We start from the raw sequence: 21,189 nt of genomic DNA, 5'->3' as shown, positions 1-21,189 counted from the left end.
GTTTCTGCCTGAGCGTGTAGTTTCAAAGGGAGGGGGGGGGTTCCAAATATTCAAAACAATGTTTGCTGGGAAATAGCAGTTTCAAGTTGGCCATTCAAGACAGGTTTAACACATTTTTACTTTGACCCCAAAGGATTGACAGCAAAGAAATCCTAATATTCCCTTTGCACTGCACTGACGAGAGAGACCTACGAGTCACCTGTGAGAGAGTCCACAAGCGAGGGCAAGCTCCCGGAGAGATTATATTGGTATTAGTAATACGGGTGTGACACCAGCCTGTTGGCATCACAGCTACCCTTTTGACCACAATTACCTTGCTTAGTGGGCGTGAGATGAAGAGCACCATCGTCATGAGGAGACCGACTGTAGCCTACCCTACTGCTGTCAACGTAGGCCCTAGTAAGTATTCACTAACTACTATCCAGTGTATGAGCTGGCACTACTACTAAAGTAGGCCTACTACTGTAAACAAAACAATACCAGTACTACTGACAGGAGAAAATGGTCACCTGACAACTAGGCCTAATTGCAATAGGCCTTGAAACAACTGTTAGATACACGGGAACTGCTGATAGGTACTCATTACAGTGGGAGGCTGTTCCTTCTCCTGCTAGAACAAAAACGGTAGCTGCGGCGTGCCGACCAACCGATCGCAATGCTCGTCAGTGGCCAACAAGTTGACTTTGAGCCAATCAGAGAGCATGTAAAATGTAAAAGTTAACTTAAAAAGAGACCATTTTCTCCGTACATCCACAGATGAGCCAATCACACTTCATATCACACCAATCACACTTCTAGCACCAGCTGTCAGAGCAGCTCACAGATTACTGCACCTGTACATAGCCCATCTATAATTCAGCCCAAACAACTACCTCTCCCCCTACTATATTTATTTATTTTGCACCCCATTATTTCTCTCTCTACTTTGCACATTATTCCACTGCAAATCTACCATTCCAGTGTTTTACTTGCTATATTGTATTTACTTCGTCACCATGACCTTTCTTTGCCCTCACCTCCCTCATCTCACATTGTATACAGACTTATTTTTCTACTGTATTATTGGCTGTATGTTTGTTTTTACTCCATGTGTAACTCTGTGTTGTTGTATGTGTCGAACTGCGTTGCTTTATCTTGGCCAGGTCGCAATTGTAAATGAGAACGTGTTCACAACTTGTCTACCTGGTTAAATAAAGGTGAAATAAATAAAATATGCTACATAACTAGCTACCATCACACAGCCTAAGTGCACACAACACTAAATACTTCCTCCAAGCCAGCTAACCACTGTAGCTAGTTGACATAATTAAATCACAATGGACTAGCTAGTTTCCATGAAACAGCTGCCGAGTTAGTGCAGTGTCCATAGCATGCTAGCAATGTTGTGCCAGCTAGCGAATATGCTATGGAGTATGCTATGGAGAGTGAATTAAAATGTTTAATTGTCATCTTGCTAGGTAGTTATCTAGCTGTGGCCATCTGGCTAGTATAAACAAGGGCTTTCTACAAAAAAAATGGCAACATCAGCGCAGACAACTTGGAATCTAGACCACAAGCAATACGCACGGATATGCAATGCCAAACAACACTACTGCTACCTTCCGGTTTGGAGTATTTTAACAAGGCTGAGTGGCTGACGACTTCCAAGGTCTTTGCTGTGTGAACACAAAAGAGATTGAGTGTCGACAGTCAGAGCTGCCAAGTACTGTCTCCAGGAAACATTTGACAATCCTACCCGAGTGTCTGAGCTTTAAGACTCAAGGCTCACTGGCAGTGCAGTAGAGAGCAAACTCTAGTCTAGAGGGCTTCACAAATATACCCGAAACCTACTACCCCGAGAAGGAACTGATCTGTGTGAAAATATGTGAAATGCCGACTAAATCTGAAATTATATTTGAAGAAAATATCCAGATTAAAATCACTTTGGCTGCGCATGGCAGTTGGTTCAGGTTCTTTCAATATATGAATCTCTATCCTCCGCCTGTCTCGGTCTGGCTTGAGCAGCTCTCCCTACAGGGAACTTGTTTCAACTGGGCCGCTTGGGCCCTCACCGTCTCCCATGCCAATGATGTGCTCAGGACAGACAGTTGAATTTGTGCAAGGTATAAGTGTTAAGGTAGCCCATCTTATGACCAGTTTCTAGTGGAGATATGGGTTTCAGAAATATGATGCTAATTCACACCGAGGCACGATGGTTACGCCTATCAAGGAGTGTTGAAAAGATGTTTTGAATACAGTAAGGAACTATTTGCAATGGATGCATTGACGTAATGTGATGCAAAAAATACTCAGAAGCTGCACAGCTCAAGTGATGGTGAGTTACTGAGAAATACTATCAGACATGACCAAATGGAAACTTGTAGACCTACAGGCCTACATCTACACACAGGCCAGGTACTTCATGTGTGCTCAAGCAAAATATATTAAAGCAAATAAACATTAGAAAAGCGTAAAACGCAAACAATTAAATAATGAATGTGCACGAATTAGCAGGAGACAGAGCGCATTCTGTAGAGAGACACGCCAATGCATCTCAGCCACACACCCTATCCCTTCTCAACATTTTAAATTCTGAATGCCACTTATGAAAATACTAAAACAACAAATCAATTATTTTAAATACATCTTTAAAACACATGTGCAACATTAACATTTACTGCCAGACAAGTCAAAACTACACAACTCAAATATGTAAAGTGTTGAAATAAAATGTCCCTGAAAATGTCCACACACACAAAACGATCCTCAAAATGTGTTTCCATCCCTGATAGTGAGCATTTCTTCTTTGCCAAAATAACCCATCCACCTAACAGGTGTGGCATATCAAGAAGCTGATTAAACACGACCATTACACAAGTTCACCTTGTGCTGTGGACAATAAAAGGCCACTAAAATGTATGTAGTTATGTCACACAACAATGCCACAGATGTCTCAAGTTGAGGTTATGTGCTACTTGCATGCAGGAACGTCCACCAAATATGTTGCATTATTTCATTCCCAGTCATGTGAAATCCATAGATAACGACCTAATCAATTACTTATATTAACTTTAACTCGTTCAAATCTTTGAAGTTGTTGCGTTTTATATTTTTCAGTATATTTCGCTTGCTTTTGTGTAAATAAAACAGCATTTTTAATCTTTTGGATCTGATACAGACCCTGGCCCATCTCAGATCCAATATTGATTTTGAAGAAGAAAAAAAATGACTGGGTCCTGTCTTTCTCGGGTGGGAATTTCACAGATCCAATTCAGTTTGAGAGATCATTTTCAGGACCCGAGAAGACCACTTCTCTAGTCTCCAAGACTCGAGGCCCACTGGCAGTGCAGCATTTAACCACCTTCCCATTCAGCTCCTCTCATCATTGCCTTGAGTAATAAACACCCTCTTGTGATGTCTCTTTCAGGAGAGCAATAAACACAGGCCATTCTAAGTTCATAACTAACCTATCGGTAAAGCCAACTTTGCTACAGTTACTACAGTTTCCAGAGAGTCAGCAACAGGTTTAACTGTTTGCAGTAATGCAAAGTACAAACAAATTGCTTAGTACACTAGTTAGACTGCTTGACAGCAACTGTGATCGTATAGGCTTGAATTTGATACCCTAGTAATGTGTGATTATGTGGCAGCACAATCGTATTGATTCATAGAAGATGATAAGTTTAGCAACAGCACTGTAAAGGCCTACTACAAACACCTAGAAACCTTATCACGTCCGGCATTGCAAAACCACATATTGTGCAACCTACTGCTATGAGAAGCCCTGAGCTTACTGACAGATCTAGTCTGTGTTGTCCATCTCAATGCGATTTTAGGTGTGGAGTAAACGTGACCTTTCTCTACTCTGCATAAATGCTATGTCATAGTAGTTCAATCCTAGTTCAGTTCAGTCAACTGTCCTGCAGGGCCACGTTTGGGGCAACTAGTGAAGCTTTCTGACCACTGGACAGGAAGTTAAACCTGGCTGGTTGTTGTTGATTTGGTTACTCTGAGTGGGCTACTTCCTGTTCATTGGGGCAAATTCACCTCTACCACATTCACGTTGAAGAACACTTGTTTCATGTTGGATAGCACCAATGTATAGTTGAGATAAAGCTTTTAGCTCGCTTATTTTTACAGCTGTGACAGTTGGCTACTAGGAAAACTAGCTAGCTACAGTAGCTAGCAGGCGTTTGTTAATTTAGTTGGCTAACTAATCGTTATCAGAATTGCTTGCTAGCTAGCCATCTTGGTAAACACCCTAAATAACCATGTTGAACAGGTTGCAGTGACTTGTTGTGGGTGGACTGCCCTAAACTAGCTAGCTAGCTAGCTGCGACACAGATGAATGGCTGTTGCTGTGAGTTAGTGACAGGCTATCACTAGCAGCTAGGCTAACGTTAGCTAGCTCACCTTTTTCTGTTTTCTACATACAGCACATTTAACCCTTTGTCGTCCGGACAAGAGTGAATCACACATCCAGCTAGCCACGTAATCAACGTACCTGAAGTGTGGTGATGTGTTTGTCGTTGAATTTATTTTCACAATACCGCAACACGAGCGAGGTCTTGCCGACACAACCCTCTCCCAACAAAACCACCTTGAAAGAGTAGGTTTTGTTACCCGCTCCGCCGCCAGCCGCCATGGTGAAATAAATACGATTAGGAATATAAGTAGCCCAGTCGAATGTATGTCCCTCTAATCACATGAGATGTGTCAAATCGAAATCAATAAGTCGAGGACACGAATCCTCCTGGCGAATCAGAATAGGAACCAATTTTCACTCGCCCAGCTCTTTGTAGACCCAACTGATTTCCCCCACCCTCAGCTGGCTGGTTCGCTCTGCTCTCCCCTCTCAACCCCCCCTCCTAATGGCGTCGCTTTCTGCGTCATGCTCTGGGATCATATGATCAACTGGACAGCAACAATCGAAAGTGCTGGAGCTGAACAGAGAAGCTCAGTCTATTTTCCCAATGGATCATCAATCATAATATATGTTAGAGTAAAGAATACAAAAACTGGGACATTTTATAAAAAACAAACAAAATAAGACAGTTTGAAAGACGAAAAGTAAGAAGCCCAGAAGTCAGTATAACTCCTAAAAACAGAATATTGTTTTGACCGTATTATGATAGGTTATCATTATTGTGGTTGGTTGGTTTACCCAGGATCATTATCACTGCAAGACCCTCCCGAGTGTGAATAATTTGTCACACAAAAATCATGAGGAATCTATTTCTCCTCTGAGCCATACGGCAGTGCTATTTTATTTATGCATTTCTGACAAATCTGCTTATTTTCACATCAAAAGATCATAATTCTTGGAAGGCTCCCAGAACACGATGTGGAAATCCCCCATGCTGAACATGCACACAGTGAGCGAAGACTAAGTGATTTCCTTGAATCTTCGTTTCAGAAAGATGTACGCTTGTTTTGTTCAAACTTGACCTATTTCTATTTCTACTAGAGACTTAAGGGGTAATTTTCTGAATGTCTACCCTAATCTTAACTAGATAACGATCATACTTCAAAAAAATCCAAGGCACTGTTGTGGAAAAGTTAAAGCCTTTATTTTAGCAGCTATCGCATAGCAAAAAAATGTGAGCGCACGAACGACGAGCGGCTCACCGGCCTTCTTTAGGGTGGCGCGTGAGTCGCAACGCGCTGGTGGGGACTTCTGGTCAAATTGGTATTGAAATGATCTCTAGGACATATCAAACCAAACAAAGAACTTCACTACAGCCTTATCCAACACTAGTTACGGTCACAACAAACCTCTTGAATATCACTTTCAATGGAAACAAACAAAACGTAAGACAGGAATTTTCATACATGCCTGATGACTCAGAGACACAGGTGATCTCTTCCATATCAAATATGTTTATTGAAAGCAGTGAGCTAAGTCCTTTTTTTGCTAGTTACATATTTAAAACTGAGCAACATAAAGCCAATGTACAAACAGAATATAAAGTAGTCTACTTTTTGTTTTATTTTCTTAAACCATGGAAGGCTACCTGTGCAAAGGGCACACATACAGAACACTTGTTTGAGATAACACCCCCACCACTTAAAGCAGTGTACAATGAACAGCATATGTCCTCTAAAGTGCAAATAGCATTATACATTCACAAGAATAACAATAAACCCGAACAGTGCAATTTAGATGAAGAATATACACCCCCCCCCCTCCCCCCATATAGATGAAGAATATAACCCCCTCCACCATATACACCATATTGATGAAGAATATAACCCCCTCCCCCCCATATTGCATAATGGATCAATAAAGTGTGAGCAGCTTGGTTAGTAAGAACATCTTAAAAAGACGGTATAATGTCAGGAAAGTGTCAATGATTGATTGATCTGACCATCTTAGCAGAGAGAGGAATACCGTAAAGACATCACACTGTACATAAAAAGGTCATTCATTTATTTGCAGTGTTCTCTTTCGCTTCCCGTCTGGGTCTGGGAGATGACGGTCTGGAATCAAGAATAAACACATTTTAAAAATGGCATTTAGACGACACAGCCTACTCCAGATACAGAACGGGGATAAACTTAATTTAGTCAAATCCACATACTCCAAATGTCAAGTCAAATGACAAAAACAAAACAAATAACATTTGTCTGACAGAGACATTTTAATTATACTTACATGTCCTTGATAGCTTTCTTCATGAGCTGTCTTGTACATGGGGACATCACATTGTCTGTTGGACTCCTTATTGCAGACCTACATTGCCACACAAGGCAGTAGAGAGAGAGAGAAGAGAGTAGAGCAAGAAAGAGAGCGAGTGAGAGAAGAGAGCAAGAGAATATATCAAGCAATCAGCCAACAAGTGAATGCCAAATTACAGAGGAGGTACTTCTTGATGCAATTAAAGCCTTTAAGTCCGGGAAAACTCCAGGGCTGGATGGCATACCAGTGGAGGTATACCAAACCTTTTGATATACTCAGAGGACCATTATTAGCACGTTTTAACCACTCCTATACACACACACACACACACACACACACACACACACACACACACACACAGTAGATTATCAGATACTCAACAAGGTCTGATTTCATTATTACTGAAACAGGAGCCATGTGGTAAATCTAAAGGATCCAGTCTATTAAAAAAAATAATTGGAGTTCAGTTACACTTCAGTGTTGTGATGCAAAAATTCAAGCAAAATGCTTTAGCGCATAGAATTAATTAAAAAAGGTGTTACCAGATATTATTCATCCTAATCAGACAGGTTTTTTTTACATGGACGATACATTGGAGATAATATAACACTGGAAGTACTGGAAACAATAGAACGCTATGAAAAATCTGTGAAACCAGGCCTGGTTTTCATAGCCGACTTTGAAAAGGCCTTTAATAAAAGTAGGACTGAAGTTTATATATAAATGCCTGGAATATTTCCATTTTTGAGAATCGTTTCTAAAATGGGTTAAGGTTATGTATAGTAACCCTAGGTGTAAAATAGTAAATAATGGCTACATCTCAGAAAGTTTTAAACTATCTAGGAGTAAAACAAGGTTGTCCACTATCGGCATATCTATTTATTATTGCCATCGAAATGTTAGTTGTTAAAAATCAGATCCAACATTAATAGTAATGGTTTAGAAATCCAGACCACTCGATCTGCCGAATTCTCTCTGCTCAGGTTTTCCTTAATAGGATGTCGGTGGGCGGAGTCGGGAGGGTTGTCAGCGAAACGGGACACACCTGCTCACATCAGCTACCAAGAGCGTTATCACACAGTCATCCAGAACAGCTGATGCTCTCGTGCATGCTTCAGTGTTTCTTGCCTCGAAGCGAGCATAAAAGGCATTTAGCTCGTCTGGTAGGCTCGCGTCACTGGGTAGCTTGCGTCTGGGTTTCCCTTTGGTAGTCCGTAATAGTTTAAGCCCTGCCACATTCGACGGGCATCAGAGCCGGTGTAGTAGGATTCAAAACAGTCCTGTAGCGTAGCATCCACGTCATCTGACCACTTCTGTGTTGAGCGAGTCACTGGTACTTCTAGCTTTAGTTTTTGCTTGTAAGCAGGAATCAGGAGGATATCATTATGGTCAGACTTGCCAAATTGAGGGTGGTGGAGAGCTTTGTATGCATCTCTGTGTGTGGAGTAAAGGTGGGCTAGGATTTTTTCCCCCCCTGGTTGCACATGTGACATGCTGGTAAGAATTTGAAAAAACTGATTTAAGTTAGCCTGCATTAAAGTCCCCGACCACTAGGGGTGCCGCTTCTGGGTGAGCATTTTCTTCTTTGCTTATGGCCTCAGTTGGTTGAGAGCGATCTTAGTGCCAGCTTCACTTTGTGGTGGTATCCCATCTCGTTGGAGGGCAGAAATTATTCCATATTAAAGCATTACACTGCTCACAGTCATACAAACGTTATACTCAAATAGTACAACAAAGTGGTTAAACTCAAATATAGTAATTGATTTAAAAAAAATGATAATAATTGTTTATAAAAATAAAAATATATCTTTATAAATGATATAATAAATAGGACGGGTGGAGTTGTCACACATGCAGCTAACGCGTGGAAAATGTCTGCTCTACCCACAATTACAACCAACTAATTGCAGCATTACCGCAAAAAATGGAAGAGGAAAGTGGAAACTGGAAAGAACAAGGCAAAGGATGGCTACTTTGAAGAATCTCAGATATATTTTGATTTGTTTAACTCTTTTCTTGGTTACTACATGATACCATGCGTGTTATTTCATAGTTTTTCTACAATGTAGAAGATAGAAAAATAAAGAAGAACCCTGGAATGAGTCCAAACTTTAGACTGGTGTGTGTGTGTATGTGTGTGTGTGTAGGTGTGTGTAGGTGTGTATATATATATATATATATATATATATATATATATATATATATATATATATATATATATATATATATATATATATATATATATATGCATGTGTATTTATATTTACAAAAAATATATGGGGGATTGGAAATGATGCAGACAATTACATTGATGGAAGCTACAATCTGCAATACTAAATAAAGCTGATCTACCCCCTTAAAAAATTAAATATATAACATACAACTATTTTACAGGCAGCACACCAACATTCCTCCTTTATATACTTTTCTATTAATTTGAGTAAAGCGGAGTCCCTTCTAGCCATGACCCTGACTAGGGGCACTCTCCCGTGGGTTATAGGTCATCTCTCACATGGTAACCGGAACTATTTGCAAAGGTGAGAGCTTATTATACCTCAGTGGGTGAATTGAATCAAAGATAATGAATATACTGGCAAGATGCACGTCTCACCGCTCTAAACGGGAGTTGTTGTCTACAAAGCGGCACGGCGGACTGTCTAGCTCCCGCCTATCCTTTCTTTGAAATGTTGGATTTATTTTTTGGTTGAACAAATTCAACACTCCATACAAACTCCTTGCTTGGTGGGTGGGGAAAAAAACACCACCTGATGATTTTCTACTGAGTGGGGCCTCTCTTCCTCTCTAAATTGAGTTGAGGAGAGGCAAATCTGTATATAATGGAGGAGATGCTCATGTCAGTATGAGTCATAATTACCTAGCGGTCAAACAGGGAAATGGTTCCAAATGGTTTTCCACCATTAATTTCTCCTCGTAGGGGATTTTAGAAACACTTACAATAAGGGCTGTGTTTCATGTAGGCTTTACCCTGGCTTGACGTTTTGATAACAAGTCTCTCGGGACAAGGTGACTTTCATCAATACATTTGCTTCCAACAAATTAAATGCTAGTTAGCTGCTAATGTGGCTATCATAAAGAACTACAAATGCCATGTTCTGGACGAGACTGCCGAATCGAGGCAAAGGTAAGAATCTCTGGATTAACCATCTAATGTTGACTAAATGTAGTAATTTATAAAATTGGCTAAATTTCTTGAAATGTACCTGTTTGCAAAGGTTTCAAGCTAGAGGTAATGTCCAAGACAAATCCCTTATGGGAAAAATGATTGGAACCATTTCCCTGCTTGACCGCTAGGTTTTATGGGTATTATGACACCTCCACTGAGGGGCTCTCAGGCGGGAAGGAAGGCGACAAGCCACTATTGTAATACTGTATAAAAACAACTGTTGGTTTAACATGCATTAATCTAACAATCATTCCTACTTTCATAACTTACTTCTCTTGAATCTTCTTTCTTTTCGCCAAGCTTGGTGTCGGCGGCGGTTGATTGTTGTGAGGAGACACTGACTGTAGTGCTTTTCCAGAGCTCATTTTCTCTGCAGAAAGCCTTCATGACATTAGCGACAGTTTAGTGTTTTTATACATTGTATCCATAACTAATTAGGTAAACATTGTTGTAACTTGCATACAATAACGTACGCTGTGGCGTTGCTGCATGTAACATGGTTACCAATACGAACTGTTAATCGTTGAAATTATGTAATTGATTATACCAAGTAGATTTTCATTGTAGCAGTTAAGAACCCACCTTCTTTAAAAAAAAATCTTATTAGCCACAGTCGTGTAACAAGTAGGAAAAAGTAGACAAGGCTTGAGATCCAGTTAGTTTAGTAACGATCAGCTGAGGTCGTGTCAAATAGAACATTTCGAAAGTGGTGCTCCGTGACGTATTTCAAATACGCTCCTCTCATTGGTAGTGGCCACGGAACAAGCATAACAAACCCCACCCTCTCAGAAAATATTTTGACATACCTCATCATTTATTTTCTCAGAGTACGTTGTGATTTTGGGGGGGAAAATAAACTCCAAGTCGAATACTTTTAATTATTGTAAAACACATTAAAAGCCCTTTTCTGCTTTAACGCAAACATACCTTGCGGGTGCATTGAGTTCACAAGAATGTTTTGGGCATTTATTTAAATTAATTTACATTCATTACATTTTATGTGCAGGAGGAACAGGCACTTTTTCTATATATTAAACCCACAGCACCAGACTTCAAGTGTACAGAGAATATCAAATGTTTTGCTCAAACTTCGTATATTATATATTGAGAAGGTTTTTAAAGCGATCTTTCAAAAGATATGCGCCCAACGTGGGGCTCGAACCCACGACCCTGAGATTAAGAGTCTCATGCTCTACCGACTGAGCTAGCCGGGCTTGCGTAACATCAGGAAACTCCCCCTTTACAAACCAAGAGCTCGCTCTCGCTCTCGAAACAGGTTCCTTCCTGTCCATGTCATCTTATTCAATGTAAATCTAAACGTAAAACTGATCATAGATCAGCACTGTTACTCTAAAAGGTTTTGTGAATACAGACACTGATTCTAGATAAGCTGCTGGTGTAATATGTACTTATGGTCATGGTTATAGAAAGGGTAAATCATCACTGGTAATGTTGCCCTCTCAACATTCATATGATGCAATAAGGCAAAAGATCCACCCAGTATTTATTCCAGTATTTATTCCAATGCTAATTGCTTTACAGCATCAATGAATCACTTACCACAGGATTGCCAGACACTTGATCAAAACAACCATTACAAAGCACAATCATAAAGGAGTTCATCCGGTTATATTATAGGACAGTGTTATGTTTGGGGGGCTGGCGCCATAACACTCACCCCTACCCCATCCCTTCTCTAGTGTAGGGTGTAGGCTTCTCTCACCCCTTCTCTAGTGTAGGGTGTAGGCTTCTCTCACCCCTTCTCTAGTGTAGGGTGTAGGTTTCTCTCACCCCTTCTCTAGTGTAGGGTGTAGGCTTCTCTCACCCCTTCTCTAGTGTAGGGTGTAGGTTTCTCTCACCCCTTCTCTAGTGTAGGGTGTAGGTTTCTCTCACCCCTTCTCTAGTGTAGGGTGTAGGCTTCTCTCACCCCTTCTCTAGTGTAGGGTGTAGGCTTCTCTCACCCCATCCCTTCTCTAGTGTAGGGTGTAGGCTTCTCTCACCCCTTCTCTAGTGTAGGGTGTAGGCTTCTCTCACCCCATCCCTTCTCTAGTGTAGGGTGTAGGCTTCTCTCACCCCTTCTCTAGTGTAGGGTGTAGGCTTCTCTCACCCCATCCCTTCTCTAGTGTAGGGTGTAGGCTTCTCTCATCCCTTCTCTAGTGTAAGGTGTAGGCATCTCTCACCCCATCCCTTCTCTAGTGTAGGGTGTAGGCTTCTCTCACCCCTTCTCTAGTGTAAGGTGTAGGCTTCTCTCACCCCTTCTCTAGTGTAGGGTGTAGGCTTCTCTCACCCCTTCTCTAGTGTAGGCTTCTCTCACCCCTTCTCTAGTGTAGGGTTCTCTCACCCCTTCTCTAGTGTAGGGTGTAGGCTTCTCTCACCCCTTCTCTAGTGTAGGGTGTAGGCTTCTCTCATCCCTTCTCTAGTGTAAGGTGTAGGCATCTCTCACCCCATCCCTTCTCTAGTGTAGGGTGTAGGCTTCTCTCACCCCTTCTCTAGTGTAAGGTGTAGGCTTCTCTCACCCCTTCTCTAGTGTAGGGTGTAGGCTTCTCTCACCCCTTCTCTAGTGTAGGCTTCTCTCACCCCTTCTCTAGTGTAGGCTTCTCTCACCCCTTCTCTAGTGTAGGCTTCTCTCACCCCTTCTCTAGTGTAAGGTGTAGGCCTATTCAAGAGTATTACAACAAGTTTAGCAAAAGATTCAATCAATCAAACCAACAAAAAATGACTCTCCTATAGTCCATGCACTTAATGCATTTTAGGAAACAACTGAAATCTCGATGATTAAACTAAGATCAACAAATGTATGACCATAAAGGCAAACACAGAGTTGTAAAGGTTAGTTGTAGCATGGCAACTCTATTTTCTTTCGACAGCAAGCTACACCATACTAGGTAAAGTATAAAACACTAGACTTCAATACAACAAGCAAAACATGATTTTTTTTTTTAACAAAATACAAAATCAGGGAAGCGCACAAGAGTTCCTTCCCTAGTGAGGCCAGAAGCTCCACGCAACACCAGGAAGTACCAGAGCTACAATGATGGAAGAGAAGAGGTTAACGCCATTGTTGTCCAGGATAGGCTTCCCACATATCCTCTTAGTTGTCACAGACGCATAGTTGACAACCTTTCCGAGGTTTACGTCATAACCTGAAGAAGAAAGGACATCATACAGCCGTGAGAGTGGAGAAGACATTTTATTTTTTAAATGACTGCAATGTTTTAAATTCAAGAAAGACACTTCAAGCACCTGCTAATACTTGGATATCAAACATCTATCAATCATTTTTATCCAAATAAATGAATAACATATACAGTGCATTCAGAAATTATTCAGACCCCTTGACTTTTTTCCACATTTTGTTTCAGCCATATTCTAAAATGTATTAAATTAAGAATAAAAATATATATCTACACACAATACCCCATAACGACAAAGTGAAAACAGGTTTTTAGACATTTTTGCAAATGTATAAAAAAATAAACAGATACCTAATTTGCTATGAGACTCGAAATTGAGCTCAGATTAATCCTGTTTCCATTAATCATCCTTGACATGTTTCTACAACTTGGAGTCCACATCTGGTAAATTCAATTGATTGGACATGATTTGAAAAGGAACACACCTGTCTATATAAAAAGGTTCCACAGTTAACAATGCATGTCAGAGCAAAAACCAAGCCGCACGGTCATGGTAACTGTCCGTAGAGCTCAGAGACAGGATTGTGTCAAGGCACAGATCTGGGGAAGGGTACCATGAGAAACCAGATTCTCTGGTCTGATGAAACCAAGATTGAACTCTTTGGCCTGAATGCCAAGCGTCACGTCTGGAGGAAACCTGGCACCATCCCGACAATGAAGCATGGTGGTGGCAGCATCATGATGTGGAGATGTTTTTCAGCGACAGGGACTGGGAGACTAGTCCGGATCGAGGGAAAGATGAACAGAGCAAAGTACAGAGAGATCCTTGATGAAAACCTGCTCCAGAGCACTCAGGACCTCAGACTGGGGCCAAATTTCACATTCCAATAGGACAATGACCCTAAGCACATAGCCAAGACAACATGGCTTCGGGAAAAGTCTCTGAATGTCCTTTAGTGGCCCAGCCAGAGCCTGGACTTGAACCTGATCGAACATCTCTGGAGACTTAAAAAATAGCTGTGCAGTGACGCTCCCCATCCAACTTGAGAGGATCTGCAGAGAATAATGGGAGAAACTCCCCAAATACAGGTGTGCCAAGCTTGTAGCGTCATACCCCAGAAGAATCTAGGCTGTAATCGCTGCCAAAGGTGCTTCAACAAAGTACTGAGTAAAGGGTCTGAATATTTATGTAAATTATATATATATATATATATATATTTGTATATATTTGCTCAAATTTCTACAAAACAGTTTTTGATTTGTCATTATGGGGCATCGTGTGTAGATTGACTTAAATTTTTTTTTTAGAATAAGGCTGTAACATAACAAAATGTGAAAAAAGACAAGGGGTCTGAATGCACTGTATATATATTCTATATCTGTAGTTAGTTATTTATACTTTTCCCTGATAATAACATGAATATCTAATCCCTGATGATAACATGAATATCTAATCCCTGATGATAACGTGAATATCTAATCCCTGATGATAACGTGAATATCTAATCCCTGATGATAACGTGATTATCTAATCCTTGATAATAACGTGAATAACTAATCCCTGATGATAATGTGAATAACTAATCCCTGATGATAACGTGAATATCTAATCCCTGATGATAACGTGATTATCTAATCCTTGATAATAACGTGAATAACTAATCCCTGATGATAATGTGAATAACTAATCCCTGATGATAACGTGATTATCTAATCCCTGATGATAACGTGATTATCTAATCCCTGATGATAACGTGATTATCTAATCCCTGATAATAACATAACTAATTCCTGATGATAACGTAATTATCTAATCCCTGATAATAACATAACTAATCCCTGATGATAACGTAATTATCTAATCCCTGATAATAACGTGAATAACTCATCGTTGACAGACCCACCTGAGTACTGCCAGTGTGCTCCCAGGACAGAGTCCAACATGGACCCCATTAGGCCAGCCATGGCTCCATAGATTATGATTGGCCACTGGGGATCAGCCAGGTGCAGGTCACGGACCAATAGGATCTGAGAGATATAGTAAGCCACGCCCACTGCCAGGCCCCCCAGGAAGCTAGCCAGTAGACCCACTGGGGTCACTCCTCCATTGGTCCCTGTGAAAAGAACAGTTAACACCATATAGTTTCACTAGTCTCATGGGGAGGAGCATTGTTAGGAACAGGATGCAACAAGTCTACACTATTTACAGGAAGTGATTAATGGATCTACTTTGAAAATGCGTCAAAGTCTGTCTCAGAGTCTAGCACTCAACACAAAAGACAACCGCCCAACGTGGGGCTCGAACCCACGACCCTGAGATTAAGAGTCTCATGCTCTACCGACTGAGCTAGCCGGGCCTGAGGGTAGCTGGAATTCCCCAGCACATAGGAATGTCAAAATGAGTCAGGAACCCCGCCCCCCCCCCCCTTCAAGCTTTCACATCACCTGCCACAGTCAGTTACTGTTAGGCTCTTTTTACACAACACTGTGAATAGTTGTTAGTGGAGACGCACTGTCAATAGATAGTTCATTGAAATGTAATGTAAAGAAATTTAAGTTAATCTAGTCTGACTCCAACCATGTCCCCTTCTGCATTTCACCCACAGTCTTTTATTCTCTAACTCAATGTGAAAAGTTGTTGACTGAACAGTCAGTGACTTTCTTTGCAACCAAGCCTCTGGAGTCTGACGAACCGGTGCCCCTGTATACAGCCTCGTTACTGTTCTTTAAGGTTACATTTAATTTCCTTTTTTACTTTCGTTTTATTTAGTTCATATTTTCTTAACTCTATTTGTTGACCTGCATTGTTGGTTAATTAAGACCTTGTCAGGAAGCATTTCAATGTAAGGTCTATCTGTTGTAATCGGAGCATGTGAGAAATAACATTTGATTTGCTCGCATTTATCAGAAGAAAGGCTTTCGAATCAAAAGCTTAGCGCCCAACGTGGGGCTCGAACCCACGACCCTGAGATTAAGAGTCTCATGCTCTACCGACTGAGCTAGCCGGGCCTGCATCACTATTTAACACCACCCACATTCAGATCTCACAGGGCGTGAACCAACGCTGCCCATTGGCCTAGCCAGTCTCCAGACCTTAATCCCATAGAAAATCTGTGGAGGGAGCTGAAGGTTCGAGTTGCCAAACGTCAACCTCGAAACCTTAATGATTTGGAGAAGATCTGCAAAGAGGAGTGGGACAAAATCCCTCCTGAGATGTGTGCAAACCTGGTGGCCAACTACAAGAAACGTCTGACCTCTGTGATTACCAACACGGGTTTTGCCACCAAGTACTAAATCATGTTTTGCAGAGGGGACAAATACATATTTCCCTCATTAAAATGCAAATCAATTTATAACATTTTTGACATGCGTTTTTATGGATTTTGTTGTTGTTATTCTGTCTCTCACTGTTCAAATAAATCTACCATTAAAATTATAGACGGATAATTTCTTTGTCAGTGGGCAAAACGTACAAAATCAGCAGGGGATCAAATACTTTTTTCCCCCTCACTGAATATCCAAGTGCCTTCTAAAAGTATTCAGACCCCTTGGTTTTCCCCCAAATGTGTTACCTTCCAGCGTTATTCTCAAATGGATTAGATAAAACAACCTCAACAATCTATGAACCAACCCTGCCCATTGACAGACCTCTCAGGGTATGAACCAACCCTGCCCATTGACAGACCTCACAGGGTATGAACCAACCCTGCCAATTGACAGACCTCTCAGGGTATGAACCAACCCTGCCCATTGACAGACCTCACAGGGTATGAACCAACCCTGCCCACTGACAGATCTCAGGGTATGAACCAACCCTGCCCACTGACAGATCTCAGGGTATGAACCAACCCTGCCCACTGACAGATCTCAGGGTATGAACCAACCCTGCCCACTGACAGATATCAGGGTATGAACCAACCCTGCCCACTGACAGATCTCAGGGTATGAACCAACCCTGCCCACTGACAGATCTCAGGGTATGAACCAACCCTGCCCACTGACAGATCTCAGGGTATGAACCAACCCTGCCCATTGACAGACCTCACAGGGCGTGCACTGACAGATCTCAGGGTATGAACCAACCCTGCCCATTGACAGATCTCAGGGTATGAATCAACTCTGCCCATTGACAGACCTCACAGGGTATGAACCAACCCTGCCCATTGACAAATCTCAGGGTATGAACCAACCCTGCCCATTGACAGATCTCAGGGTATGAATCAACCCTGCCCATTGACAGAACTCAGGGTATGAACCAACCCTGCCCATTGACAGACCTCACAGGGTATGAACCAACCCTGCCCACTGACAGATCTCAGGGTATGAACCAACCCTGCCCATTGACAGATCTCAGGGTATGAACCAACCCTGCCCATTGACAAATCTCAGGGTATGAACCAACCCTGCCCATTGACAGATCTCAGGGTATGAATCAACCCTGCCCATTGACAGAACTCAGGGTATGAACCAACCCTGCCCATTGACAGACCTCACAGGGTATGAACTAACCCTGCCCACTGACAGATCTCAGGGTATGAACCAACCCTGCCCATTGACAGATCTCAGGGTGTGAACCAACCTTGCCTCTTGGATTTCAGCAGTCCTCTATTTCATCACCCATGTACTTATCCCTAGGGTGATGAAGCTACACAGTCAACCAATACTGGTCATCTATGTTGCATGTGTATTAACCACTATACCTCTAAGGCTGGTTTCCCAGACACCCATGAAGTCCTAGTCTAGAAAACATGTCGATTTGATATTGTTCAGAGGTAGTGCTTTTCAGTGGAGGACTATAATCTGTGTCCAGGAAACGAGCCCCAAGCCTCTGAGGATCAATGGTATCCAAATCAAAAGGTCAGCGCCCAACGTGGGGCTCGAACCCACGACCCTGAGATTAAGAGTCTCATGCTCTACCGACTGAGCTAGCCGGGCTTGGAGATACAACCTACAACAACCTAAAATAACACAACTGTCAGACCAGGTTGGTAAATAACACACCAACATGTAATAACTGTCAGACCAGGTTGGTAAATAACACACCAACATGTAATAACTGTCAGACCAGGTTGGTAAATAACACCAGCCCAACATGTAATAACTGTCAGACCAGGTTGGTAAATAACACACCAGCATGTAATAACTGTCAGACCAGGTTGGTAAATAACACACCAACATGTAATAACTGTCAGACCAGGTTGGTAAATAACACACCAACATGTAATAACTGTCAGACCAGGTTGGTAAATAACACACCAGCCCAACATGTAATAACTGTCAGACCAGGTTGGTAAATAACCCCAGCCCAACATGTAATAACTGTCAGACCAGGTTGGTAAATAACCACAGCCCAACATGTAATAACTGTCAGACCAGGTTGGTAAATAACACACCAACATGTAATAACTGTCAGACCAGGTTGGTAAATAACACACCAACATGTAATAACTGTCAGACCAGGTTGGTAAATAACACACCAACATGTAATAACTGTCAGACCAGGTTGGTAAATAACACACCAGCCCAACATGTAATAACTGTCAGACCAGGTTGGTAAATAACACACCAGCCCAACATGTAAGAACTGTCAGACCAGGTTGGTAAATAACCCCAGCCCAACATGTAATAACTGTCAGACCAGGTTGGTAAATAACCACAGCCCAACATGTAATAACTGTCAGACCAGGTTGGTAAATAACACACCAACATGTAATAACTATCAGACCAGGTTGGTAAATAACACACAAACATGTAATAACTGTCAGACCAGGTTGGTAAATAACACACAAACATGTAATAACTGTCAGACCAGGTTGGTAAATAACACACCAACATGTAATAACTATCAGACCAGGTTGGTAAATAACACACCAGCCCAACATGTAAGAACTGTCAGACCAGGTTGGTAAATAACCCCAGCCCAACATGTAATAACTGTCAGACCAGGTTGGTAAATAACACACCAGCCCAACATGTAAGAACTGTCAGACCAGGTTGGTAAATAACCCCAGCCCAACATGTAATAACTGTCAGACCAGGTTGGTAAATAACCACAGCCCAACATGTAATAACTGTCAGACCAGGTTGGTAAATAACACACCAACATGTAATAACTATCAGACCAGGTTGGTAAATAACACACAAACATGTAATAACTGTCAGACCAGGTTGGTAAATAACACACCAGCCGAACATGTAATAACTGTCAGACCAGGTTGGTAAATAACACACCAACATGTAATAACTGTCAGACCAGGTTGGTAAATAACACACCAACATGTAATAACTGTCAGACCAGGTTGGTAAATAACACACCAACATGTAATAACTGTCAGACCAGGTTGGTAAATAACACACCAACATGTAATAACTGTCAGACCAGGTTGGTAAATAACACACCAGCATGTAATAACTGTCAGACCAGGTTGGTAAATAACACACCAACATGTAATAACTGTCAGACCAGGTTGGGAAATGACTAGTCTAGAGACAGTAACAACTCTCAAACGTAATTACCTTCTTTCTACATACAGTCGTGCAACTCAAATGGCACCCTATTCCCTATATAGGGCACTACTTTTGACCAGGGTATTTGTTCCATTGGGACTTAGACAAAGTGTGGGGCTGAAAGCCACGGTCCAAAATGTCTCATGATCCCCCCTGTTGAGAGACAGAGCCTACCAGACGCAGCCTGAATATGCAGAAATCCTTTAACTTCCTGTTAACAAGCTTCATGGCAGCCTGACATGACCTTTGATCCTGTCCTATACCCTGATCCTCCACTTGTGATAGGACAAAGCCATTACAAAGCATAAAAACACCATTATAAACATTAGTTTAGTCATTACTCATTGCTTATATCCAAGTGCCTTCAAAAAGTATTCAGACCCCTTGGTTTTCCCCCAAATGTGTTACCTTACAGCGTTATTCTCAAATGGATTAGATAAAACATCCTCAGAAATCTACACATAATACCCCATAATGACAACGCGAAAACAGGTATGTAGTAAATGTATTAAAAATAAACCCTTGAATGAGTAGGTGAGTCAACGTTTGACTGGTACTGTGTATCATATCACACAAACACAAATCAAATCTGATTTGCTCGCATTTATCAGAAGACAGGCTTTCAAATCAAAAAGGTTAGCGCCCAACGTGGGGCTCGAACCCACGACCCTGAGATTAAGAGTCTCATGCTCTACCGACTGAGCTAGCCGGGCTTGCATCACTATTTAACACCACCCACATAAAGACCTCGTTGGGTCTGAACAAACCCTGCACCTTGACAGACCTCACAGGGTCTGAACCAACCCTGCACCTTGACAGACCTCACAGGGTCTGAACCAACCCTGCTCAGTGACAGACCTCACAGGGTCTGAACCAACCCTGCTCAGTGACAGACCTCACAGGGTCTGAACCAACCCTGCACCTTGACAGACCTCACAGGGTCTGAACCAACCCTGCTCAGTGACAGACCTCACAGGGTCTGAACCAACCCTGCTCAGTGACAGACCTCACAGGGTCTGAACCAACCCTGCTCAGTGACAGACCTCACAGGGTCTGAACCAACCCTGCTCAGTGACAGACCTCACAGGCTCTGAACCAACCATGCACACTGACAGACCTCACAGGGTCTGAACCAACCCTGCCCACTGACAGACCTCACAGGGTCTGAACCAACCCTGCACCTTGACAGACCTCACAGGGTCTGAACCAACCCTGCTCAGTGACAGACCTCACAGGGTCTGAACCAACCCTGCTCAGTGACAGACCTCACAGGGTCTGAACCAACCCTGCTCAGTGACAGACCTCGCAGGGTCTGAACCAACCCTGCTCAGTGACAGACCTCACAGGGTCTGAACAAACCCTGCACCTTGACAGACCTCACAGGGTCTGAACCAACCCTGCTCAGTGACAGACCTCAGGGTCTGAACCAACCCTGCTCAGTGACAGACCTCACAGGGTCTGAACCAACCCTGCTCAGTGACAGACCTCACAGGCTCTGAACCAACCATGCCCACTGACAGACCTCACAGGGTCTGAACCAACCCTGCCCACTGACAGACCTCACAGGGTCTGAACCAACCCTGCCCATTGACAGACCTCACAGGGTCTGAACCAACCCTGCCCACTGACAGACCTCACAGGGCGTGAACCAACCTTGCTCACTGACAGATCTCAGGGTGTGAACCAACCTTGCCTCTTGGATTTCA

At 42.2% G+C, this 21,189-nt stretch overlaps 2 protein-coding genes, 1 long non-coding RNA gene and 5 other non-coding genes across 8 annotated transcripts in view; all 8 read right to left on the bottom strand.

Annotated features, from left to right (window-relative positions):
* The window catches only part of LOC139393243 (ras-related protein Rab-21), a 35,409-nt gene extending 30,554 nt beyond the window's left edge, over window positions 1-4,855 (bottom strand). The window contains exon 1 of the mRNA XM_071141717.1: window positions 4,484-4,855. Within this exon, the coding sequence (XP_070997818.1) occupies window positions 4,484-4,624 (141 nt within the window). The 5' untranslated portion in view covers window positions 4,625-4,855. The remainder of the gene's footprint in view (window positions 1-4,483) is intronic.
* A 984-nt stretch (window positions 4,856-5,839) lies between these two features.
* LOC139393289 (uncharacterized) lies at window positions 5,840-10,139 on the bottom strand. The gene is made up of 3 exons (XR_011629764.1): window positions 10,113-10,139; window positions 6,635-6,712; window positions 5,840-6,459 (listed from the first exon to the last, which is right to left on the bottom strand). It is a non-coding gene; the product is annotated as an uncharacterized lncRNA (long non-coding RNA).
* An 844-nt stretch (window positions 10,140-10,983) lies between these two features.
* On the bottom strand, window positions 10,984-11,056 carry trnak-cuu (transfer RNA lysine (anticodon CUU)). Its single transcript has one exon. It is a non-coding gene; the product is annotated as a tRNA-Lys (tRNA).
* Window positions 11,057-11,329: 273 nt separating this feature from the next.
* LOC139393138 (transmembrane protein 19-like) overlaps window positions 11,330-21,189 on the bottom strand; it is a 30,868-nt gene continuing 21,008 nt past the window's right edge. Inside the window, exons 7-8 of the mRNA XM_071141504.1 lie at window positions 14,881-15,090; window positions 11,330-12,985 (exon numbers count right to left, since the gene is read on the bottom strand). Of these exons, the coding sequence (XP_070997605.1) occupies window positions 12,825-12,985; window positions 14,881-15,090 (371 nt within the window). The 3' untranslated portion in view covers window positions 11,330-12,824. The remainder of the gene's footprint in view (window positions 12,986-14,880; window positions 15,091-21,189) is intronic.
* Window positions 15,261-15,333, bottom strand: trnak-cuu (transfer RNA lysine (anticodon CUU)). Its single transcript has one exon. It is a non-coding gene; the product is annotated as a tRNA-Lys (tRNA).
* trnak-cuu (transfer RNA lysine (anticodon CUU)) lies at window positions 15,913-15,985 on the bottom strand. The gene has a single exon. It is a non-coding gene; the product is annotated as a tRNA-Lys (tRNA).
* trnak-cuu (transfer RNA lysine (anticodon CUU)) lies at window positions 17,839-17,911 on the bottom strand. The gene has a single exon. It is a non-coding gene; the product is annotated as a tRNA-Lys (tRNA).
* Window positions 20,124-20,196, bottom strand: trnak-cuu (transfer RNA lysine (anticodon CUU)). Its single transcript has one exon. It is a non-coding gene; the product is annotated as a tRNA-Lys (tRNA).

This window comes from Oncorhynchus clarkii, chromosome 33, assembly GCF_045791955.1.
Source record: "Oncorhynchus clarkii lewisi isolate Uvic-CL-2024 chromosome 33, UVic_Ocla_1.0, whole genome shotgun sequence".
In the NCBI taxonomy this organism is placed as follows: domain Eukaryota; kingdom Metazoa; phylum Chordata; class Actinopteri; order Salmoniformes; family Salmonidae; genus Oncorhynchus; species Oncorhynchus clarkii.
Note: the sequence above shows the minus strand (reverse complement) of the source record. Positions and strands in the feature narration are given on the sequence as shown.